The sequence below is a fragment of the Neofelis nebulosa genome, chromosome 15 (assembly GCF_028018385.1).
Source record: "Neofelis nebulosa isolate mNeoNeb1 chromosome 15, mNeoNeb1.pri, whole genome shotgun sequence".
Taxonomy (NCBI): domain Eukaryota; kingdom Metazoa; phylum Chordata; class Mammalia; order Carnivora; family Felidae; genus Neofelis; species Neofelis nebulosa.
The window spans coordinates 64,260,385-64,284,537 of NC_080796.1; the positions used below are offsets into that span (position 1 = coordinate 64,260,385).

Sequence of the window (24,153 nt, forward strand, 5' to 3'; positions counted from 1 at the left end):
AAATGCACCCCTTCCTTGGACATCAAGGTCTTTTCTAAGTAGAATGAATTGCTAAAGCTTTGATTACTGAACATAGGCTTGTGTTTTTAACTTATTGCAGAGAAATTAAGGCTATTTGGACCTACTGGAAAGCATGCTTTGTACTTAATTGGTTCATGAATTTACCATCTAAAAATTCTGGTGTAAACACCTCTCAGTTGGTTACTAAGTCCTCAATTGGAGACTAAGATTTCCTAAGAGTTAAAATTCTGCTAAGTGTACTTAAGACTGATGAAAATGAGCAAAGCAATTCTGTATGTAGGAAAGTAGGAGGTATGTAAGAAAGATATAAGGAATGGAAATACATTTTTGTTGAGGGTAGAAGAAAGTAATTTTGTCCTAAATGAGACTGGTTATTTGGAGAGAAATGGCTTTGGGACAAAGTTTGAAGACAAAGGAAAGTTGCAGAAAGTTCATGAAGGGAAATCTTTGGAAAGGAATTTTATGTATGCTCAGGAAGGACTAAGGTTGAGATGAATGGCATTTTATTTTTTTTTTTAATTTTTTTTTTAATTTTTTTTTTTTTTTTCAACGTTTTTTTATTTATTTTTGGGACAGAGAGAGACAGAGCATGAACGGGGGAGGGGCAGAGAGAGAGGGAGACACAGAATCGGAAACAGGCTCCAGGCTCCGAGCCATCAGCCCAGAGCCTGACGCGGGGCTCGAACTCACGGACCGCGAGATCGTGACCTGGCTGAAGTCGGACGCTTAACCGACTGCGCCACCCAGGCGCCCCGAGATGAATGGCATTTTAAAAGTATACTGGTATAAGGTTGAAATTCTTCTTTTCTCTCTGCTCAAATGACAAAGTTTTCTTGGACTGTTGATCTGCTCTTGAATGCTGTAACTGTCCAAATATATATGCAATTCCTAAGGTTTTAATGTTTTGGTATAAGGTCATCACTTAATATTGTGATTACTTGAAGTGTTATGTGTCACAGAAATAACCGAATTTCTTTGTCAGTTGCATCACAATGAACTCTCATCAGATCCTTAACAATGTCTATTTCTGAGATTTTGTCATTTATAATTGTTCTTAATCTCTCACAAAATGTGTTTCTTCTTCAAGAAGATTTATAAAAAGGACTTTGGGGACAAATACAGGTATTTGACATCTTTAAGATTAGTACTAAAATGGGTAAGAATTTCCAGAACTAAAAAGCTGCATTCAAATTGAACAAGAATTAGGAACATGGGATTAAATGAACTGAGGAAGATTATAGTTTTGTGATTCTTGCTGAAAATAATGCTGGTTCTCTAATGCTTGCTCTTCCAAATTAAGGAAACTTTCTCTTAAGATATCTATGATATACAGAAATGTCATAAAGTATCCATTTGTAAACTGAAGCATTTATCTTTTCTCTCTGCATAACTCCCCTGAAATTCAAAAACTCGCAGTGAGTATTCTTTCCTTCATGGCAATTACAATTGTTTGCATAAATTCAATAAGAATCTGTTCATCTTGTAACAGGTTACCGTTGGAAATACTGGTTATTTTACCAAGGCTTTGACTGGAATGTCATATTTTTTTTTTTTAACATTTATTTAGTTTTGAGACCGAGAGAGACAGAGCATGAATGGGGGAGGGTCAGAGAGAGAGGGAGACACAGAATCCGAAACAGGCTCCAGGCTCTGAGCGGTCAGCACAGAGCCCGATGCGGGCCTTGAACTCACGGACCGGACCATGATATCATGACCTGAGCTGAAGTCAGACGCTTAATGGACTGAGCCACCCAGGCGCCCCTGGAACGTCATATTTGAGAGTGACATTCATAGACTCAGTTATGACCACACAGCTTTAAGGAACTAAGGTTGGCTTTATGAAATGTGGAGCCATAAAGCCCCTTGGAAATGTTGGCCTGATGCCTTACTTAACAGAGTTCCCAGCAGCCTCACCAGGTGAGTAAAGAAGGCCACTTCCTGGCAGGCGCAGGAACCTCAGGCTATCTCGGGGACCTCATGAAGAGGAATTCGCCCAATTCTACAGGTATTGCAGGCCTGTCTGATAACAAGTATCTGGCTTGACTTCTGGCCTGGAGAGGCTGCTAAAAGTTCAACTTGGAGATTCCTTCTAAAAGGTTCCAGCAAAGCAAACTTTAAAAGATCCTCATGATCAATCGCTATGCCTGCTGAGCTTATGTAAATAATTAAGCCAGGTTTGTTAAGACTGGATTTGTTCTACAAATGCGTTGGTCTCAATTTGGCTATCTCTGGAAAGGGGGGTTTTTTTAGAGAGAAAAACTATGTTTCAACAATGCACCATTATGGATGTTAAACTCTAGTACTGATTGTCTTTAAATGTTTGTTATTGACCTAAACTAGACAACTTGAGGTAAACTTCAGAAAAATTGTCACAGTATTTCACGTATAGACAATCTTCTGGGCTTGTTATTCTGTGGGGATAATACTAAGAGCCCACGGGCATAAGATTATTTAAACAACTGGAAAACAGGATGGATCTCTAAATATGCAAACCATATCTTCCCTAAACCTGATCTGACAGTTACCAGAAAACCACCCCTTTCGAAGACTTGGAGGTGAACTTTACAGATATACAACCAAACAGAGGATTCAGTTTCAGGTATCACCCCATGGCTCCATCACTCCAGAGCTAAGAAGGCCAACTCAGAGGAACCCTCAACCTGGCGAAGTGATCCAGATCTAGTCAACCCGCTTAAACTGACCCTCAACAAGACACTGGCCCCTGAGATCTCCAGCCCTGCTCCAGCCACACCCCGGAAGCCGGCTGGGCTGTGCATGGCAGAAGCTTGAGGAATCAACGTGTGGACCGAGCCCAAGGGGGTTCGGATGCAACTCAGCCAGCCCTTGCCCCTTACTGGTGTCATAGCCCAGATCTTGCTTCTTGCTGTTGGGCTGAGACTGCACCAACAAGCTGGACATGGGACAGCTGGCAGGAATCCCTGGTAACCTTACAAAGCCAGATAAACTCCCTGGCAGCAGTGACCCTCCAAAATAGGTGAGCCCTCGACCTCCTCTTCAGAAAAAGGAGGGACTTGTATCTTTCTGGGGGAGGGATGTTGCTATTTCATAAACCAGTCGGGAATAGTTAATACTAAGGTGAAGGAACTCAAGGAAAGAATTCAACGTAGACAACAGGAAAGTATCAATCAATGGAAAGGACGGGATCTCACAGACTGGGCATCCTGGCTCCCTGCCCTGGCGGGGCCCCTCCTTTCCATAATTTTACTTGTGACTGTCGGCCCCCGTATACTAAATGCCCTGGTACATTTTATTGAAAACACTGTTGCTCGCCAAACTGCAGCACACATCTTAGCTCTCTGAGGGTACCAACCCCTAGAGCTAAAAAGGGATGCCTAATAAAAGATTTTTTAAAAAGGCATTAAAGGGGGGAATGTTGGGAAAATGAATAAAGTTTTACACCATAAGATGGCCCAGGGGACTAAAACAAGCTCTGGTCTCTGGCTTGGAGACCCCTCTTCCGGGTTCTTCCTGCCCTGTTTGCCGCTCGAGGGAAAACCCGCCACAGATATGGAAGCTGACAACTCTTAATTACCCTTCCCCCTTCATTCGGAGCTCAGATCTTTGGAGAAATGTCTCCTCTGAGCCCGCCGGTGTTAAATAAATCTCCGATCCACCGAGATCTCTGAGTGCCGCTTGGTTTTTCCGCCAGCATTCCGGCCTGGTTCCGTAACGCTATTACTGATGGAAATCTGTCCTTACCACTTTCGTGTGTCTGATTTTGTGTAACATCTTTAACCATGTAAGTTCAGCTAAGCCCATCTAAACAATCCCTGATTGCTCGGGTTAAGAATGCATAAAAGAGGGGCACCTGGGTGGTTTAGTCGGTTGAGTGTCTGACTTCACCTCAGGTCATGATCTCGTGGTCCGTGGGTTCGAGCCCCGCGTCGGGCTCTGTGCTGACAGCTCAGAGCCTGGAGCCTGCTTCTGATTCTGTGTCTCCCTCTCTCTCTGCTCCTCCCCTGCTCATGCTCTGTCTCTCTCCTTCAAAAATAAAAACATTAAAAAAAAATTTTTTTAAAAGAATGCATGAAAGAGACATTGAACGATAAGAAAGAAAAGGGGTCAAAAGATATAAACTTTCAGGCTTAGGGTAAATAAGTTGTGGGGATTGATGTGGGAAACAAGGGCAGAAGGAAATGGCAGATAAAATTGAATTTCCTTATAACCTGCAGCCCATCGACAACTAGAGGCCAGCAGAGTAAAACATTTCCCCAGGAACTCCCTACTGTCTTAATGCTAATGCTTTGCTGGAGGGAAAAACAACGTTAGCTTGACAATAGCTAGGCCTCCTGTATCCTGTGGGTCTTCTTTAGCATAAGAAAATCTCACTGGAAACTTCCCCTGGATTTTAGTTCCCCCACCTCCATAGTATATAACCAGTCTCTCCTCATGGTTCCAGAGCAGCTCTTCCTGCCCACAGGTCTCGTCCCTGTGCTTTAATAAAGTCACCTTTTTGCACCAAAGATGTCTTCAAGAATTCTTTCTTGGCGGTCGACTCCGGACCCCACAAACCCACCATCATCCCCAAAAACCTTATCAGGGATGTCACATACAGCGTGCTGACTATAGTTAACAAAACTGTATTGTATATTTGAAAGCTGCTGAGAGAGTAGATCTTTAAAAAAAAAAAAAGTTTATTTATTTTGAGGAGGGGAATGGCAGAGAGAGAGAATCCAAAGCAGTCTCTGAGTGAGTTTCCATCTCACCAACCATGAGATCATGACCTGAGCTGAAATCAACAGGTAAATGCTCAATCGACTGAGCCACCCAGGCGCCCCATTAAGAGAGCAGATCTTTTTTTAATGTTAATTCATTTTTGAGAGATAGAACGCAAGCAGGAGAGAGGGGCAGAGAGAGAGGGAGACACACAATCCGAAGAAGGGTCCAGGCTCAGAGCTGTCAGCACAGAGCCCAATGTGGGGCTGGAACCAAAGAACGTTGAGATCATGACCTGAGCCAAAGTCGGACGCTTAACCAACTGAGCCACCTGGCGTCCGAAGAGAATAGATCTTAAACGTGCTCATCACAAGAAAGAAAAAAATTGTAACTATGTGAGATGATTTTTTCAACAGTGTTTTTTAGGGGGAAGGGGGCACCTGACTTCAGCGCAGGTCATGATCTCACAGTTGGTGAGTTCAAACCCCACTTTGGGCTCTGTGCTGTCGGTGCGGAGCCTGCTTCAGATTGTCTCCCTCTCTCTGTCCCTCCCCACTCACTCTCTGTCTTCCCTCAAAAGACAAAACAAAACTACTATTTGTTAAAGTTTACTTATTTTGGGAGAGACAAAGACAGCGTGAGTCGGGGAGGGACAGAGAGAGAGAGTGAGAGAGACAGAGAATCCCAAGCAGATTCTGCACCACCAGCTTGGAGCCCGATGCAGGGCTTGAACTCACGAAACCGAAACCGTGAGGTCATGACCTGGGCCAAAACACAAGAGCTCAAGAGTCAGATGCTTAAACGACTGAGCCACCCAGGCGCCCCTGAGGTGATTTTTAAATGTGAGGTGACTGATGTTAATTGTGATCTTTTCACAATACATACATGTATCAAATCATTATATTGTATACCTTAAGTGAACACAACGTTATACATTAATTATACCTTGATAAAACTGGGGGAAAATGGAAGGGAACTTCACACACTGCTGGTGAGAATGTAAAATGGGGCAACCACAGTGGAAAACCTGGGCATTTCCTCAAAAAAGTTAAATGTCGAGTGACCATAGGACCCACCAATTCCAGTCCAGAATATATCCAAAAGAATCAAACACATATGTTCCCACAACATTTATACACAAATATTTACAACAGCATTATTTATAATACCCCAGTGTGGAAACCGATGAATGGATAGATGAAATGTGGTATATCCATTCAATGAAATACTACTCCTCCACAGGAAGGAAGGAAGTGCTGACACATGGTACAACAGAGATGGACCCTGGAAACATTCTACTAAATGAAAAAACCAAACACAGAAGCCACATGTTGTAGGATTCCATTAACATGGAATGTCCAGAATAGCAAAATCCACAAAGACAGAGAGCCAGGTGGTTGCTGGAGAAAGGAGGTGGAGGAGAGGTACGGGGCTTCTCTTTCGTGGTGATGGAAATGTTCTGGAATGGGATAGAGGTAATGATACTAAAACTCCCTGGATTATACACTTTATTCAATTTTTTTAAATTAACTAATTTATTTTAGTTAACATACAATGCAATATTGGTTTCTAGATCGTACATTTTATCAATTTTTTAAAAATTTTTAAAAATGTTTTTACTTATTTTTGAAGGAGAGACAGGGCATGAGAGGGGGAGGGGCAGAGAGAGAGGGAGTTACAGAACCGGAAGCAGGCTCCAGGCTCCGAGAGCTGTCAGCAAAGAGCCCGATGTGGGGCTCAAACTCACGAACTGTGAGATCATGACCTGAGCTGAAGTCAGACACTTAACAGACTGAGCCACCCAGGCACCCCTAGATTGTACACTTTAGAACAGTCAACTCTATGTTAATATGAGTTGCATCTCGAAAAAAATTTTTTTTTCATTTTGAAGTTTATTTATTTATTTTGGGAGAGAGAGTGCACACATGTGCATGCATGCAAACAGGAGAGGGACAGAGAGGGAGGGAGAGAGAAAATCCCAAGCAGGCTCCACGCTGTCAGCACAAAGCCCAACACGGGGCTCGATTTCACGAACTGAACCATGAGATCATGACCTGAGCCAAGATCAAGAGTTGGACGCTTAACAGACTGAGCCGCCCAGGCACCCTGGTGAATTGCATCTCAATTAAGAAAAAGAACACAGTGCTTGCAACCCAAGTGTCCTAGAGTAGATTGTACCTGTGTCATTAGTTTTTGGTCATAGTGACTGATAGGGGAAACGAAAGCCAAAGATAAAATTTAAATTCCCTAACAACTTACAGCCCATTAACAAGTCCTTGAGACAGGCAGAGTGGCATTTCCCTAGGGGCTTAGCTGCCTTGGACACTTTGCTAAGGGCAAAAGGCCCCAGGATCCTGTAAATCTACTTGAACATATAAAAGTTCCTTTGGAAATGTCCTTTATCTCTACCCCCTAAATATTTTAGCAATTATCCTCTGAGTATATGGCCCACTGGTACCCATCTGAAGGGTCTCATGACTAAGGTTTTACTGAGCAGTCATAAATGACCTTTTTTTAACAATAGCTACCTGCCCCCAACCTCCCTTCCCTCCCCCGGCCCTGGAAACCTTGTTTCCAAAATACCTTGGAGGTTTGTGCTGTGCCAAACTCCCTCCCAGCTTGAAAGTACAGAATATAATCAATCATCCATCACCGGCCCATTGTGGCTCTTTCTGTCCACCGTCCTGTCCCCGTGCTTTAATAAAACCACCTTTTTGCTCCAAAGACATGTCAAGAATTCTTTCTTTCTTGGCTGTCAGCTCCAAACCCCAATATTTCCACATCAATTACTAAAGACGTTCAAGACTTTTGCAGCTTAAATAAATAAATAGAGTGGAAGGGAGCCTGGGAAACAGAGGTTATTTTGAGGCTAACCTTGGGTGAGGAGGCACTCTGCCTGATGTTCTCTTGGGGAAGTGAGTGGAGAGAGAGAGGTTGGAAGGCCATTACTTTACAAGGGCCGTGGCTGTGTTTGGAAAGGAAGCCCCAAGCAGGGAGATTCTCTTCCCTTCCCAGATGACTGTATCCTGTTGTAGCCTTCGTCCTTCGCTCTGACCAGTGCACATGCTGCTCAGATGAAAAGCAAATCTTCCTGCAGCTGCCAAACAAAACAGACACAGAGAAAAGCAACCGAAAATGGAGAGGAAGTAGGATTCTGCATCCTGTCTGATAACATCCTCAAAATCCAAGCTGCAAGGACATTTGGCTGTGGCCACTGGGAAGCTTGGGGGACACCCAGGACCAGACTGGCCACATGTGAGGGGGGCCTCAGCGTCGTTGGTGCAACCCCACAACTTTGCCTTTGACATCAAAGGGACATCAGTGTCCTTCCTGTATACAGGTAGAGGCCAACGAACCCCTTGCATCACCTCTCTATAAAATATAAACTGATGGGTGCCTGGGTGGCTCAGTCGATTGAGCGCCCGACTTCGGCTGAGGTCATGATCTCGCAGTTTGCAAATTCAAGCCTCACATTGGGCTAGCTGCTTTCAGTGCAGAGCCTGCTTTGGATCTTCTGTCCCTTTTTCCCTCTGTCTCTCCTCTGCTCATGCGTGCACACGCGCTCTCTCTCTCTCTTAAAAAATTCTATTTTAAATACAAATTGAGATTTCGTTGTGCCCGAGATACACAGGCCGACCTCCCAGCAGGTTGAAGGCAGTCTTACTTGGAGGATGTTTGCTGGGACAGACACATGTCAACTTCTTTCTCGTGGCCCATCCATTCCTTGCTCCCCTTTTCTAGCCACATGTTCTTGACTCCCTATCCTCATTCAGGGCTTTGTCTCTCCCCCTCCTTTCTTCCTATCAAGGGACGTGTGAGGAAGCCACCGCCAAGGGGACCTGCCTCTTCCTTGCTGGGTGGGTACTCTTAGGAAGCGAGCCGAGGGTTCAAGGGACTTGGCTAAAGCAAGTATAACACCTTTTCCTATATTTGACCCAGGATTGCTGGAAGGACCAGATAACATTCTGTCTCTGACAAACGTTTATTGACTCCAAAGCATTATTCCAATGTCAGGGGTAATATAAAGTGTGGGTTTGTTTCTCCCCTTCTATTTCAAAATACTTGGCCTGCGACTGGACTTTACTCCCTGACCCTTCACTGTGTTGGGCCACAGGAAGCTGTGCCTTAGGACTCACGCTCCAGGAAGGAAAGGAGGGCCTCCTTTCTCTGCCTGTGGAACCGGCTCCGGGCACTTCCTCCCCGCCCTTCTCTCCAAAACGCTGATCACAGCGCCCCCTGGTGGAACCCCTCGCAGACCCAGGACAAACCCAAAGCCTGTAGGGTTGAACTTGGAGGTCAAGGTCATGTTGTCTGAAGGGACAGGTTCCAGTCAGGTCCCGCTGATTGCTGACACGCAGAACACAGATGTCGCATTATGTGGTATTAATTTTTCAAGACCAGCTAGAAACTTCCCGATTGAAAAACCAAAACCAAAACCAAAAACCAACTGTAAAAGCCAAAGAAAACAAGCGGTGGGGGAGAGTTTGGGCTGCAAACCAACAGGAAGCCTTGATTTTTGTGGAAGAGACCAAACATTGATAACAGTTAATTCCCCAACACATAAACAAAGAACATCTTGGTAATGGAAATCTTTTCAATGACATATAAAAATCACAACTATGAACATATTTGACAAGGAGAAAAAAAAAGAGCAAGCTATTTACTTGCTTTGGAACTTTCCCATATTTGCTTGTCATACTGATTTTTTTTTAACCTCTTATATTAATCAACAGAAACTGGGAGGTTTCAGTAACAATTATGGGGAGAAAAATACAAAATACAAAAATTGTTTTCATAAGTTATTTTTTTCCCTACTATTTGGGAAAAATATAAATCTATCCTAAATTTGCTACATAGTCACCAGCTGCCAGAATACCACCATCCGTGGAGGTATGTTTGAACTTTCTAGGAGAGAAAGTCATCCACCTTTAGGAAAGAAATTCCTCCAACATGCGAAGCCTGCACAATTTGGCATCATCTTGCCTGATAGCCTCACCTCCTACTATCTCCAAAAGTATTTTCCTCCAAAAACATTTCAGTCCTTTTCGGGAAGTTCTAGTCCTCTTTGAGGTCCTCCTCTCTTTTCCAGTTCTTAAAGCTCCGATGTGGGGCGCCTGGGTGGCGCAGTCGGTTGAGCGTCCGACTTCAGCCAGGTCACGATCTCGCTGTCCGTGAGTTCGAGCCCCGCGTCGGGCTCTGGGCTGATGGCTCAGAGCCTGGAGCCTGTTTCCGATTCTGTGTCTCCCTCTCTCTCTGCCCCTCCCCCGTTCATGCTATGTCTCTCTCTGTCCCAAAAATAAATAAAAAATGTTGAAAAAAAAAATTAAAAAAAAAGCTCCGGTGCATTCTTCAAAACCCAGTTTACATGTGACCTTTCACCAAAATCCGGATTAGGTGATACTTCCTCAAGCCTTCGGGCTAGTAAACTGCCCACCACCAACCTGTGCTTTCAAAGTTCTAAGCCCAAATCTCTAGTATAACGATCACTTTGCTTATGTTATAATGATTTGTTTATATATCTCTTGACATTGGCTGTACCCAATGGTAGGCTGTGTCTCTGATGAGATGTATTTTTTTGAAAAACACCTCCTAGGTTGGAAGCTGGTAGGGTAGGTTTGCTGTCTGTTATGCTCACCCAAAGCTTAGTACACAGCTAGGCTCATGTAAGTAGTATAATTAAAAAATATACTGTAAAAATACTTTTAAAAAACGTTTATTTAGGGGTGCCTGGGCTGCTCTGTTGGTTGGGCGTCCAACTTTGGTTCAAGTCATGATCTCACCACTCGTGAGTTCGAGCCCCACGTCAGGTTCTGCGCTGACAGCTCAGAGTCTGGAGCCTGCTTTGGATTCTGTGTCTCCCTCTCTCTCTCTCTGCCCCTCCCCTGCTCACCCTCTCTCAAAAATAAGTAAACATTAAAAAAAGTGTTTTTTTAAATGTTTATTTAAAAACTGGAAACAAAAATTTAAAAAAAATTTTTAACGTTTTTATTTATTTTTGAGACAGAGAGAGACAGAGCATGAACGGGGGAGGGTCAGAGAGAGAGGGAAACACAGAATCGGAAGCAGGCCCCGGGCTCTGAGCTGTGAGCACAGAGCCCGACGCGGGGCTTGAACTCACAGACTGTGAGATCATGACCCGAGCCGAAGTCGGACGCTCCACCGACTGAGCCACCCCAACACCCCCAAAATACTTTATTTTGGAATTTGTGGAATTTTTTTGAATAAGTCATGATTTTCATGGCTCAAAATGCAAAAGGTATCAATGTGTACAAACGACAAGTGTCCACCTGTCCCTTGTTTCCAGCCACTCAGTTTCTCTTATCAGTAATTAGTTACTCATTTTTAAACATCGTCTGGATGAAGGTCATATTCTTTTACACACAGTGGAATTCTCCCTGCCATCTGGGTGTGTTTATCTTCCCAGCCCACTCCCTCAACCCCGCCTTTGCCCCCTACTTTCCAGCCTGTACTAAATTTAGCTGCTCAAAATGTTCTCTGTCAGACTCTCCTGCGACCCTTGCATCGAATAGCAGTATGTTTCCCATGAGCCTGGCCTCAGTTTTTCTGTCGCATGGGGGACCCGTTGTGCGTGAGGCTCCAGGAGCTCCCATTCCTCCCTTCCTCCAGTTCTCTTGATTCCCTGTTTACTGATATGGATCCCAGGCAGGCTTCTGGCTCCTCGAGATCTGAGACTCTTTAGTCATTATTAAAGACTAAAGACCAAAGACCAAAGTCTAGCCCACGACAGGGCTGAAGTGAATGTTGCTGTCCTTTGGACGACGATTGGCCATTGTCCTTGTTCTAGAAACCTGAGTTCTCAGCCTCAGGGAGTTTTGAGACTGACGTCTGGCAGCTAAGGCATGACCTCCGTGGTGTCCCCACCCAAACTCCCCCTGTAACAATCTGGACGCGTCTCCTCCTGGCAGCCTGCAGGGGGCGCCCGCCTAACACGCAAGGCGGTTGTTCTCCCTGTTGGATCCTCATTGGGAGGAAGAGGCATTATTGGTCACACTGATGTGCAAGCGTGAGGACATATTTCTTATTATGAATGAGTAAAACGCCGCGGATGTTTTCATCATCAGTCTCCTGTGAGTCTTTTCAGCAAGGGTTCGTGTCCCTGAGTCCACGTCAACCCCCGGATACTGAAAAGTTAGACTTTCTACTTTAAAAGGCTAAAAGGCAGATTCTGAACCGTGATGAATTTGCCTGGGTTAATCCTCCCAGTGGGAACTTTCGAGATGGACACCCCCTGTCTCTGGTCTTTGCCGTGCCCCCAACCTTCCCAGGGCAACGTGCAAGCTTTCTTTCTCTCAGACTTCAGCCCCGACCTCTCTGCATGCCAAATTAGTCCATGAATTGTAAAGTACTATAAAATGCAAGGTGTTTTGATGATACCATTACTATGATATGAATACAGATTCTCACACAAAATTTACGTATGACAACTCTGGGGGGTCACGAAAGCCCAGCTATGTGTATATTTTGTGCAAGGACCCTAAAGCTCTAAAAAAGGCTACTTTTTTTTTTTTTGTTATTTTATTTCCTTAAATTTCAAGTTCAAAAATCTCCTTCAAGCAAGGGAAATGCCGTATGATTTCACTAATATGTGGAATTTAAGAAACAAAACAGATGAACACTGAATTTTACTCCTGAAACCAATATTGCACTACCTGTTAACTAAATAAAATTTTTGAAAAAACTCCTTCAACGTTTCTTTAAAATTTTTATTTTTAAGTAACCTCTATGCCCAATGTGGGGCACAAACTCACAACCCTGAGGTCAAGAGTCACATGTTCTACCTACCGAGCCAGCCAGGGAGGGGCTCCCAAAATCTCCTTAAATTTTTCTTGGCCCTCCTTTTTTCTTAAGATATTTTATTTTTATTTATTTTGAGGAGAGAGAGAGAGCACTCATGTGCACAAGGGTGGGGGGAGGGGCAGAGAGAGAGGGAGAGAGAGATTCCCAAGCAGGCTCCAGGCTGACAAACATTGAGATCATGACCTAAGCTGAAAACAAGAGTTGTTTGTTTGACCCATTGAGCCACCCAGGTGCCCCCAAAATTTCCTTAAACTTTTTTTTTTAAGTTTATTTGTTTGTTTGAGAGAGACAGACACAGTGTGAGTGGAGGAAGGGCAGAGAGAGAGGGAGGGAGAACTGTGAGATCAGGGCCTGAGCCGAAACCAAGAGTTGGATGCTTAAGGGACTGAGCCACGCAGGCTCCCCAATCTCCTTAAATTTTAAACTCACTTTACATAGCTTATTATTCTTCTTTTATCATTCATTCTTTTTTTTTTTAACAATCACTTTTATTTATTTATTTATTTATTTAAAATTTTTTTTTTAACGTTTATTTATTTTTGAGACAGAGAGAGACAGAGCATGAACAGGGGAGGGGCAGAGAGAGAGGGAGACACAGAATCTGAAACAGGCTCCAGGTTCTGAGCTGTCAGCACAGAGCCCGATGCGGGGCTCGAACTCACGGACCGTGAGATCATGACCTGAGCCGAAGTCGGACGCTTAACCGACCAAGCCACCCAGGCGCCCCAACAATCACTTTTAAAGGGGCTTTTGGGGGCGCCTGGGTGGCGCAGTCGGTTAAGCGTCCGACTTCAGCCAGGTCACGATCTCGCGGTCCGTGAGTTCGAGCCCTGCGTCAGGCTCTGGGCTGATGGCTCGGAGCCTGGAGCCTGTTTCCGATTCTGTGTCTCCCTCTCTCTCTGCCCCTCCCCCGTTCATGCTCTGTCTCTCTCTGTCCCAAAAATAAATAAAAAATGTTGAAAAAAAAATTTAAAAAATAAAAAAATAAAAAAATAAAGGGGCTTTTGATTCATGTTTGGCATTAAAGACTTTTGAATTGCATTTGTAAATTTAATGTTTTTCTTTCTAAGTACTTCAACTGTTTGACTAATAGAGATTTCCAAGTATTTCAATAGTTCTTACAATCTAATAAATGAGATGTATAAATATTGGAATTCTTTAAAAATTTTTTTTTAACTTTTAATTTTTTTAAGTTTAGTGAGAGAGTGAGAGAGAGAGAGAGAGAGAGAGAGAGAATGAGTGGGGGAGGGGCAGAGAGAGGGAGAGGGAATCCCAAGCAGGCTCAGCACTGTTGGTGCAGATCCCCATGTGGGGCTTGATCCCACAGACTATGAGAGCGTGACCTGAGCTGAAATCTGGAGTCAGCTGTTCAACCGAGAGAGCCACCCAGATGCCCCTAGGACATTTTTTAGTTATGATATTTAGTCACCAAAAAAAATCTAAAGCAAGCAAGCAAGTGCACAACTTAAATTGGAATCTCAAGGTTAATCCTTTAGATATTCTTTTTCTCCCCCCAAGTTTTTATCTGCCTTCCAGTTAGTTAACATACAATGTAATATTAGTTTCAGGTGTAGCATTTAGTGGTTCATCACTTCCATACAATGCTGGATGCTCATCACAGCAAGTGCCCTCCTCAATACCCATGACCTATCTCACCCATCGCCCCACCGCCCCACCCACTTCCCCTAATCTTTTAGATATTCTAACATTCCTCACTATTCTCTTGTATATTAAACTCACTTAAGTATTAAAATACTCGAGCTACTGAACCTGCAAAGATTATTCCTATGTTTAACACTATTGTAATAACTTTTACTACTGCATTATGTCTCAAGTAAATTCTAAATCTTCCTGTTATTTCATTAAGTTTGAATTTTGGAGATCTTATTGCGGGTGAGTGAGATTTTAAGTTGAGCAAATATTTTGGCTGAGACAGGGGACTCTAGAGCTATAGACACCCCAAAAGATTTTTCTGATCTGCAGGCTAGCAGGTGGAGCCCTTTTACCAGCTATTACGTCAATAAACAACTTCAAGCTCATGTCCTATTAATGGGGTAGCCGCTCTCCTATTCTGCCGATCCTCACTACTGATGATTTTGCAATGTCGGCCAGGTTGCCACAGCACTTGACTGAGCTCAATCAGCGTACTGCTACGTCCATTCCGTTTTGTATTCTTTTAAAATTCTTACTCACTAGCAAGGCCACACCTTTTGCAGATATTTAAATGCACCCGTCTTCATGTAATTTATATATGTGGCTCATGCTGTGGTTACAGTTTAAATGTCCTTAGTCGTTCTATGAGGAGCAAGAGGCAAACCCCGCACCAATACCCTCCCTCCAAACTCAAATAGAAGATGTCATTGTTCTTTGGGAGCGGGTGTTCCCTGAAGTCCGGAAACTCACTTGCAATTAACATGAAAACAGAGCCATTGGTGGGGGGCAAACATATGCCTTTCTCTAGAAGAAAACTGTACGAACATTCGATAAATGAAATACTATTAAATGAAATGAAATCAATTATACATCTGCAGGCGGCCTGACCTAGAATGAAGCAAAGCATTCCTAAGCTTACTCTTATATGGAAAAGCAAAGGACTGTCCATAGGAACGTTGAAGTGGCAAAAAATACGTAGTGCCAGTTGTGGGCACCTATCCTATTTCTGCCAAACACCGTGGCCTGAGACCGAGCATCTGAGCACGGGAGACGATCGCCCACAATCCCACAGCGAGATCTCTCTCTCTCTCTCTCTCTCTCTCTCATTGGCTCAGTTGGAACCAATCTCATTGGAATCATTGGTTCAGTCGTGATCATGTGCCATTTGACATCACATACTACTCATATCGCAAGACATCGCTTGTTTATCAAGTTAAAATTGGTTAGAAATGTTTCCTCATGTTGTGGACCACTCGCAGAACAAGCTACTCGCAATCCAAGGCTTTATTTCATTTTCTTATTTTTAAGAGATGCTCAAATACTTAAAAATAAATGCCATGATGTCTGCAACCCATTTTGAAATGTTTTAGGCAATATATATATACATACATGGAAAGAAAGAGAGACAAAGAGAAACACATGCGGCAAGTTAACTACGTATAATGTATACATTTGTTTTGTTTTGTTTATTTTTCAGAGAAAGAGAGACAGAGGATGATGGGGGAGGGGCAGAGAGAGACTGGGGAACACAGAATCTGAAGCAGGCTCCAGGCTCCGAGCTGTCAGCACAGAGCTCAACGTGGGGGCTTGAACCTGTGAACCACGAGATCATGACCTGAGCCGCAGTCAGATGCTTAACTGTCTGAGCCACCCAGGCACCCCTAATCATGTATAATTTAGATGAAAGATTTATGTAATTTAGATGAAGAATTTCGATGAAGGGAGTTGTATCATACTTCTAACTTTTCTGTAGGTTTTTTTTTTTTTTTTTTAAGGCATCTCTACACCCAAAGTAGGACTCGAACTCATGACCCGGAGATCAAGAGTTGCACACTTCACTGACTGAGTCAGCCAGGCGCCCTTTTTCTGTAGGTTTGAAATATTTATAAATTGTAAGTTGGGATGAAAGAGAGATAGTGATCATCGGGGCAAAAAACAACTATCAGGTCCTATAAAAGCAGAACAGGGGAGAGAGGGACATGTACATTGGCTTGGGAAGGAGCAGTTCAAGACGTTGTGAGGATGGAAGCCAGATTGTATGGAGTAGCAGGTGAGGGGTGAGAAAGACAGGGTCCGTAGACAATCCATTCAAAAGTGTGATTGTAAACAGGAGGGGAAGGGGATAGATCAGGGAGTGTTTGTAAATGATGGAAAATCCTTTTGTGTGTTTAAGTCAATGAGAGAAAGCTCCTGAAGGCTCAGGAGAGAAAGGTGATGCTGAGTCAGTAGATCCCAGGGCAGGGACGGGATCCCAGGCCGCCAAGGCTGAGTGAGCCTCAGGCAGCAGAAAGCACATCTGACCCACCGAACAGGAGAAAGGGGAGAAGGGGCGCACAAAAGGGGTGAATGAGAGTGTGCACATTTAGGGGCACGGAGGGGGGGAGGGAGGAAGCCTTTTCTGATGATGCCTTCTATTGCTCCAAATCTGGAAGCAAGGTCGTCTACTTAGGGTGAGACAGGGAGGAAGACAGAAAAGGATTTGAGCAGAGTGGAGCAGAGTGGGCCCAAGAAATCACTGCTCAGAAACATGGGGCTGCTGGAGATTTGTTCAGTGGCCCTCCTTTCCTGCGTGCACCTCCCATTTATAATTTCTTAGCGCTCTAATTGGGCTACTTTGTGCTATCCAATAAGGACTTTTCTTGCCACATAAGGTCTTGGATCAAATCACTTCATAGATGGTTGGTTGCCTTACTGTTACTTCTGGTTTCATGGTCAGTGTAGTAAAGATCTACTGATTCAGCACAGGAGGCCCATGTAATAGCACGTTTGTATAGAAATAATCCCGAGGGGGCTATTCTCCGAAAGAGGCTCTGGGTGCTGCACCAGCACGGGTAGAGATTGCTTGTGTTATCAGTTCCAGATTCACCTCTTCTGGCTGGGAACAGATAGACTAGATTTCTTATCCCCTCCTCCCTCTCTTATTCAGCTATACGACGTCTGCCGTGAACAGCCCTGCACACCGTCGAGCCTCTCGGCCTTTCTACTGATGTGGCTGTGTGCTTGGATGGGTGTAAGAAGAGTCGTGCACTATTTCTAGGACCACCCCGTATAAAACCTGTCACGCAGGGGCGCCTGGGGGGCTCAGCTGGTTAAGTGTCTGACTTTGGCTCAGGTCACCATCTCACAGTTCGTGGGTTTGAGCCCTGCTTCAGATTCTGTGTCTCCTTCTCTGCTCCTCCGCCACTTGTGCTCTGTGTCTCAAAAAAAAAAAAGCGTTAAAACCTCCAACTCAAGAGCCTTGTTTTCTTTCTCCTTTCACTGGCTGAATGCGGAGGTCGTCCAGTGTCTAGATGAGGGGAGAGCAACAACCCAGAAGGTGCCTGCGTCCTTGAATGGCTGCATTGACTAGGGCTCCAGTGCCGGCCTGCACTGAACTGGGATCTAAACGAGAAATAAATTTGTACTTTATTAGACTGTTGAGATTTTGAAGTTGCTACACTATTTTAGCTTGTCTCACCCATAAGACCTGTTATATGAGTTGAAGGTTGATTATCACCACACTCCGATCATCTGATTTGCACATCTCCCCAGGAGAGATGTACTACTGGGTGGCCCTAATTAATATTTCTGTTGGTTGCTCTGTTGGCTGCCGGGAACCCACCTTCCCTTCGAGGGGCTGGCTGGACAAGGGCAATATTCACCTTTTAGACTTTTTCCCCCCTCTGCTTCCTGGGTCGGTACTCTAATCAACCATGTTTTATTTGGATATATATTTGGAGAGGGGGAAGTTCAGGTGGGGGTTTGACTTTCACAAGGAACAGTGAGAGGGAGCCTTTCTCCTCCAGCTCCCTTTCCCTTCTCCAGCCTCTTCCCGCCGCGGAAGATGGCCCTCTTCCCGGGAGGGTGACTGATGCAGATTTGGGAGGTGGTTCATGGTTGCTTTCTTAAATGTTCCCAGAACTGTGCCACAATTTAAGAAACTTTTTTTTAACTTTTTTTTTTTTTTTTGAGACAGTGAGAGACAGAGCATGAACGAGGGAGGGTCAGAGAGAGAGGGAGACACAGAATCCGAAACAGGCTCCAGGCTCTGAGCTGTCGGCACAGAGTCTGACACGGGGCTCGAACTCAGGGACCGAGAGATCATGACCTGAGCCAAAGTCAGACACTCAAGGTACTGAGCCACCCAGGCGCCCCCCTCCCCCCGCCTTTTTTTTTTTTTTTTTTTTTTTTTATAATAAACAGCCTCAAACCTGAACTAGTCTAAGAAAATCCCCTGTTCACTAAATAGCCTGCATGAATGGAGCTGGTCAAGATGAACTACAGCCAGACATTAGTTAAAGCAGGGAAAACAAATTTTATTCAGTAACTAGTGACAGGAGGGGAAAGAGCTGAGATCCAGTGCCATTTGGGCAGAGGCGACTGGGCAGGTTAAAGGGAGAAGGGGGGGGGGCGGTGTGGCGCTCAAGTGAAAAATGACAAAAGGCTGTGTCTGCCAGCTGGCAATTACTGAAGACAGGATTCCGTCCTCCCACAGAGACCGGAGACAAGCCCTGTCCTTCTCGATGACTCTCTTTCAAAAGAAAGGCTCTCAGGTCCCTGAGAAAGACATTTCTGAGTTGCAGAAGATACATGCACATCTCAGAGGGACAGAGGAAGGATTCACACTTGTGAGCCCTTCTGAGCGAATGTTCTAGGACCTGGAGGTCAGGGGTGTGTCCTCAGATGTGGGCCGGAACAAGCAGTGAAGCGTCCTTGCAGCAGGGAGCTCTGTCTCAGGCAGGCATTTTATTGGAGGTGGGGGGCCGGGGTCACCCCGGGGACCGGGCCTCACCCTGCCAGAGGCCACGCTGGCCTTGAGTCCGCTGTCGGTGCAGAGGTTTCCGGGGAGCGGGTGGGGGGGCCCAAGTCCCGCAGTCCCCGGAGGGATCCGCCAGAGCAAGCAGCTGCTAAACGTTTCACAACCTCGCGCTCCCCCGTCTGCGGTTTTGCTTCCCAGGTTCCGTTGGGAGCGCGCGACCCGGCCGCCGAGGGGCGCGCGCGAAAAGGGGCGTGGAGAGCGGGGGGGGGGGGCAGCCCGAGGGGTGGTCCTGCGCGGGGACCGTCGCAGCGCAGGCAGAGGGCGCGCGCAGCGCGGGGAGAGCTGCGGCCTCACGTCCGGTTACCGCGCGGCCGTCTGCCACCTGGGCGCGTGCTGCAGGGACTAGAGGGCCGGCGACCCGGCGACCGCGGCTCGTCCCGCGCGCCCCGAACCTCCAGCGCCCCCGCGCCCCCGCCCGCGCCCGCTCCGCCATGGGCGCCGCCGGCTCGTCGGCCCTGGGCCGCCTCGGCCTCCCCGCGTCGCGCCTCCCCGCGCAGCCCCGGCCCGGCTGGCTCGCGGTGACCGCGCTGGGACTGGCCGCCGTGGCGCTGGGGACCGTCGCCTGGCGCCGCGCGCGGTCCAGGCGGCGCCGGCGGCTGCAGCAGGTGGGCACGGTGGCGCAGCTCTGGATCTACCCGGTCAAGTCCTGCAAGGGGGTGGCGGTGAGCGCGGCGGAGTGCACGGCCCTGGGGCTGCGCTGCGGCCACCTGCGGGACAGGTAGGGCCGAGCCGGGCCGAACCGGGCCGGGGCTGCGCGATACCTCCCGGGGGTCAGGTGGGGGCCCGCTTGCGGGAGGGAGAGTAGAGGTTTGCCTCCGGCGTTTCCTGGGCTGCCTGTTGGACGCCTTGCCTTTGATCCTTTACCTGGGAAGGTCAGTTCCTGTCTTGTTCAGATTTGGAAAGGTAGGTAGGTAGGGGCAACCCCTGCCCCTCTCTAGATGAGAGGTTCCTCCTTTGTAGAAGGACCGGGCTGACCCGGTCGTCTCCCAAGTCTCTTGCTAGTTCTAAACTTTCTGATTCTATCTTAGGTCTGTAGCACAGTGGTAGAAAATAAAATGCTATGAGCACTCGTGGGCGGACCGCAGCAACGCTGAAACCAAGTCTTGTTCAAGGACACTGGCTTTGGGCTTGCTGGAGTTTGTTCCTCACACGTCTCTAGTCCTGGGGAAGGTGCCTAGGAGAACCAGGAGGTGGGGAGACTTGACCCGCTTTCGTAAGTAATGAGCAGAGTGAAGTTGTGTTGGGGAGAAGGCGTATGGGGGGCTGCAAACGTAATATTTGCCATTAAGGGAAGAGTGTGTCCCCTCTCTCCAGAGGCAGAGTGGTCCTCAAGGAAGAACTTTGGGTAAAGTTTCCACCCACATAAGGCCTGGCGCATGGAAATTTCATTTCTCCTCTCTCAGAAAAGAAAAAGGTATCCTGTCATTTAACTCATCCCAAAGGTGAGGCTATAGAAACATACTCCTTGACACAGAATTATGCAGGATATCTGGAAGGCTCGCTCGATATGGTGAAGGATGCTAAACTCTAGAAAGAGTGAACAAGGAAGAACAGAATGCCCATCTTTTGTTCGTTTCAGTTAAGATGCCTTCCTATCTGGGATGGTTTTGCTGTGGTCCTCTCTGTATAGGGAGGAGGAGGTTTGCGAGGTGATTGTTCAAGGAATCTTCTAGCAGCGGCCGTCTGCTGCCCTGAGGTCCCTCTACGACACATGGATTCACTCTTCTCCGAAGACAGCTGTCTTTAACAAATGTGGACGCTCACAGCTTTGAAAAACTCCACACCCTGTCCTAGAGAAATATCGTGTATGCCGACCGTGTAACTCTTGGGGAGTTTCCGTCCACCTCCTTCCGGATTTCTAATCCTGGAGAGATTTTTAAAACTTTAATGTCCTGGGAGTCCCATCCCAGACCTATGGGATCAGAATCACCAAGAGTGAAGCCGTCTCAAGTCATGTCTCAATCTCCCCGGGGGAATCTGATTCTGTGATGAGAGGGTGGTGTCTGGGGCCAGTAAGGAGAAGAGCTTGGTCGCAGCTTGTTCAAGCGTGACCGATTAGAAAAGCCTTCTTACTGCTGGGAAGACCACTTCACTTTAGTGATACTGGACACACTCCAAAAACAGGGAGGAGCGAATTCTCATGATGCACATCCAGAGAAAGTGGCTTTGCTACTTCCTTCCCTGCTTGAAGGACTGAAGTGATTTCTCAAGAGGGATTTCCGGTTCCTATCCGTGTCTCTTTTGATCGTCTAATGACTGTTTTCCCACTTCTGGTTGTCACTGCTTCGCTGTGATTATTGCACTTTCAAAACAACCCCTTTCTTCCATCAATGAAAAAAAAAAAAACAACTTTGTTTTGAACGACAAATGCTTGGGGTTTTGTGCGGTGGTGGAGTGTGGAGACTGGGATGAGACAGGGCAAGGCAGGGGAACATTGACTCAGTGCGTCGGATGCCTCAGACCCCGAGCTGAATCCTGTCACGTAGATGATCTTATGCAAGCCTCATCACAGTCTTGTGGGCTAGATATTATCTCCACTCTGCAAAACAAACAAACAAGCAAACAAAAACAAAACACAGTATCAGAAAGGATGAGCGTCTCACCCAAGATCACCAAACAGTTATGTGCTGGGGGGATTTGAACTCAGAGCTCTGTGGGTGCAGCAATCACGTGCTTTTTTCTGAAGGCAGTGTGATTTAAAAAAGCAAAGGTTGTACTGAGCCTCAGGAGACCCGGGCCCAGTCATCTAACCTCCCTGCACCTCATTTTTGTTTTTCATTCACAAAAGAGAGGGGTTGGACTTGACAGTCTCAAAGAGGCTATTTAATCTAGGTTTCATTTATTGAAGGATAATCGAAAGCAAGCTGGAAAGAACTCTGCTAAGTGACCGCTGTTCTCTCAACCTAAGACTTTCATAACGAAACTACTACTAGCCTTTAACGCAGGAAAAGACCTCTCGTATTTAATTCCATTTTGAACCTGTGTCTTTGGAACCCTTCTAAGAAGCTGGGTGGGTTCTTCCTCTCTAAAGGGCTCTGTGTCTCCGATTTCTAGAACTGTTTTGTTCAGAGCTCTGAACAGATCTGTGAATGTTTGGCTTGGGCACCCTGAACTTTGAGCCGGTTTAGAGGCCGCCTAGCAGAATGCTGGCCTTGCCTGATTGGCACAGACAGGGGGAGGGTTGGCTGCCCTCCTTGACCTTGTAAATCCGGCTTTCCTTAGTGGGCATATATGACTCAGTCTTTTGTGCATCTGCCGTACCCCTGCTGAAGCCAGCCCTTTATGTTTTGTGCACAGACTGTGATCTCCAGGAGAAATGAGATTTCTAATTTATTATCCTGAGTGTCATTTCCTCCTGACTTTACCCTCCTGCTGTCACCAGGTCCCTGCTTCCCCCCCCCCCCCCCCCCCTTTTTCAGGCTCAGGCACTTCCACTTCCCAGGCCAATTTCTAAGTTTAGAAATAAGGTTTTCCAGCTGTCCTGGGCTCTGCTCTCCCACCTCTGTGGCTGTTCAGGGCACCGCTGGGGTTTTTTTTTTTTGGAGAATATGAGCTCCAGCCTCTGCATTGATTCTTACACCACACACTCATGCTTTATGCGTAAAGGAAGGTGTTCGTTTTGGGACAACTTGGTCATGAAGAATCCACAATCCAGACTTAACGTTCTTTCAGATCTGGCAGAACAGAGATGATTGTTCATTCACTGGGCATCATTTGTGTGCAAGAGATGACAAATGGCATTACCCCAGTGAACAGGGTAATGAGGATGGTCGCGGTATGTTACAGGCAGCAGCGTTTTATCTTGGGTCGGTGTCTCTGTCCCGTCCCGGTGTTAGACTTCCTGCAAGCTGCCACTTGCCTTTCCGGTTGCAGCAGGTGGCGTAAAATGTCCAGCGCCCGCCCCCCCCTCCCCTTCTCACTGTGAACACCCAGGGGTGACCTCCTGTGCTGCAATACCACCGGCTGGAGCACAGGGCGGCGCTTGTGAGCCCGCGGGAAGGGCTAAAGTGGAGGTGGATGGGGAAGGTGGGGTGGGATGAGAAAACTCAGCCCAGCGAGGGACTCGCTGTCAGAAATAACCTGCAGACATCTGTTGGGACATGGGTCTGGGTTGTGTGCAGATCTCAGAGGGAGTCTTGTTTGGTGCTAAGACTTGTGGCCAGTTCGGAGTGCCGGCGGTGGTGGGGTTGACCAGAGCAGGGTCACCCGGAACTCCGCACCCACGGATGAGGCTGGAAATAGGAACAGGGCCCAGCCCGGGGGGAATGGAGCTGTAACGGAGGAGCAGGGATTCCCTTGGCCACAGAACCCCGTAGGTGAGTAGGCCAGACAACCCTGGGAACCTTCTAGAAGGTTCCTAACTTACCTAGAAGGAAGGAGACAGCTTACCTAGAAGGAAGGAGGCAGCTTCTCAGAGGGACGGAGCCTGCTACTCCCCAGCGTCACCACCTCCGGGATGGGAACAGCCGAGACAGTTCCTAAGATGCCTTTGCACGGTCCTGCCTCCACTGCCATACCTGGACACCAACACGCATGCTGGTTAACAGGGCACAGGTGCCAGCGAGGGGGGAAGGGACACCACTAGGGTCCGGTGAGGGCAGGGACTGAGCTGTCTGCACTCTGAGATCAGACATCCTCATCAGGTTCTTGCAGGCGTTCCTACTTGGTTCCAGTCATATTTGGAAATGTCTCTCTTAGAGGAGCTGCCCCTCGTTCTGGAAGGCGCTGTCCTTTTTGTCCTACTCACGTTTGGAAAGCCCCAGCTTTCAGCTGCTGCTTGTACATCAATGCCCGCAGAGTTCCTCACCCGCTGCACTTGTGTTCTGTCTAAAATGGGTATTGAGGGGCGCCTGGATGGGTCAGTCAGTTAAGCATCTGACTTTAGCTCAGGTCATGATCTCGCAGTTCGTGGATTCCGGCCCCACATCAGGCTCTGTGCTGACAGCTCAGAGCCTGGAGCCTGCTTTGCATTCTGAGTCTCCCTCTCTCTCTGCCCCTCCCCGGCTCACACTCTGTTTCTCTCTCTCTCAAAACAAGTAAACATTAAAAAATGTTGAAAAAAAAGGATATTGAAACTTACTCTCTAGAGGGCAGAACGCTTTTAAAATTTTTTTTTGTTTTTTTTTTTTTTTTTAGTAATCAAAGAGTTGTGTGGAATAACCCAAAACATGCACTCTGCTGAAGAT

The 24,153-nt window shown here is 46.6% G+C and overlaps 1 protein-coding gene across 3 annotated transcripts in view; it reads left to right on the top strand.

The window, feature by feature from the left end:
• Positions 1-19,185: 19,185 nt before the first annotated feature.
• MTARC2 (mitochondrial amidoxime reducing component 2) overlaps positions 19,186-24,153 on the top strand; it is a 39,542-nt gene continuing 34,574 nt past the window's right edge. Inside the window, exon 1 of one of the 3 annotated variants that reach the window (XM_058700070.1) lies at positions 19,186-19,685. In XM_058700070.1, the coding sequence (XP_058556053.1) occupies positions 19,399-19,685 (287 nt within the window). In that variant the 5' untranslated portion in view covers positions 19,186-19,398. The remainder of the gene's footprint in view (positions 19,686-24,153) is intronic. The other 2 variants (XM_058700069.1, XM_058700068.1) reach the window with 2 other exon arrangements.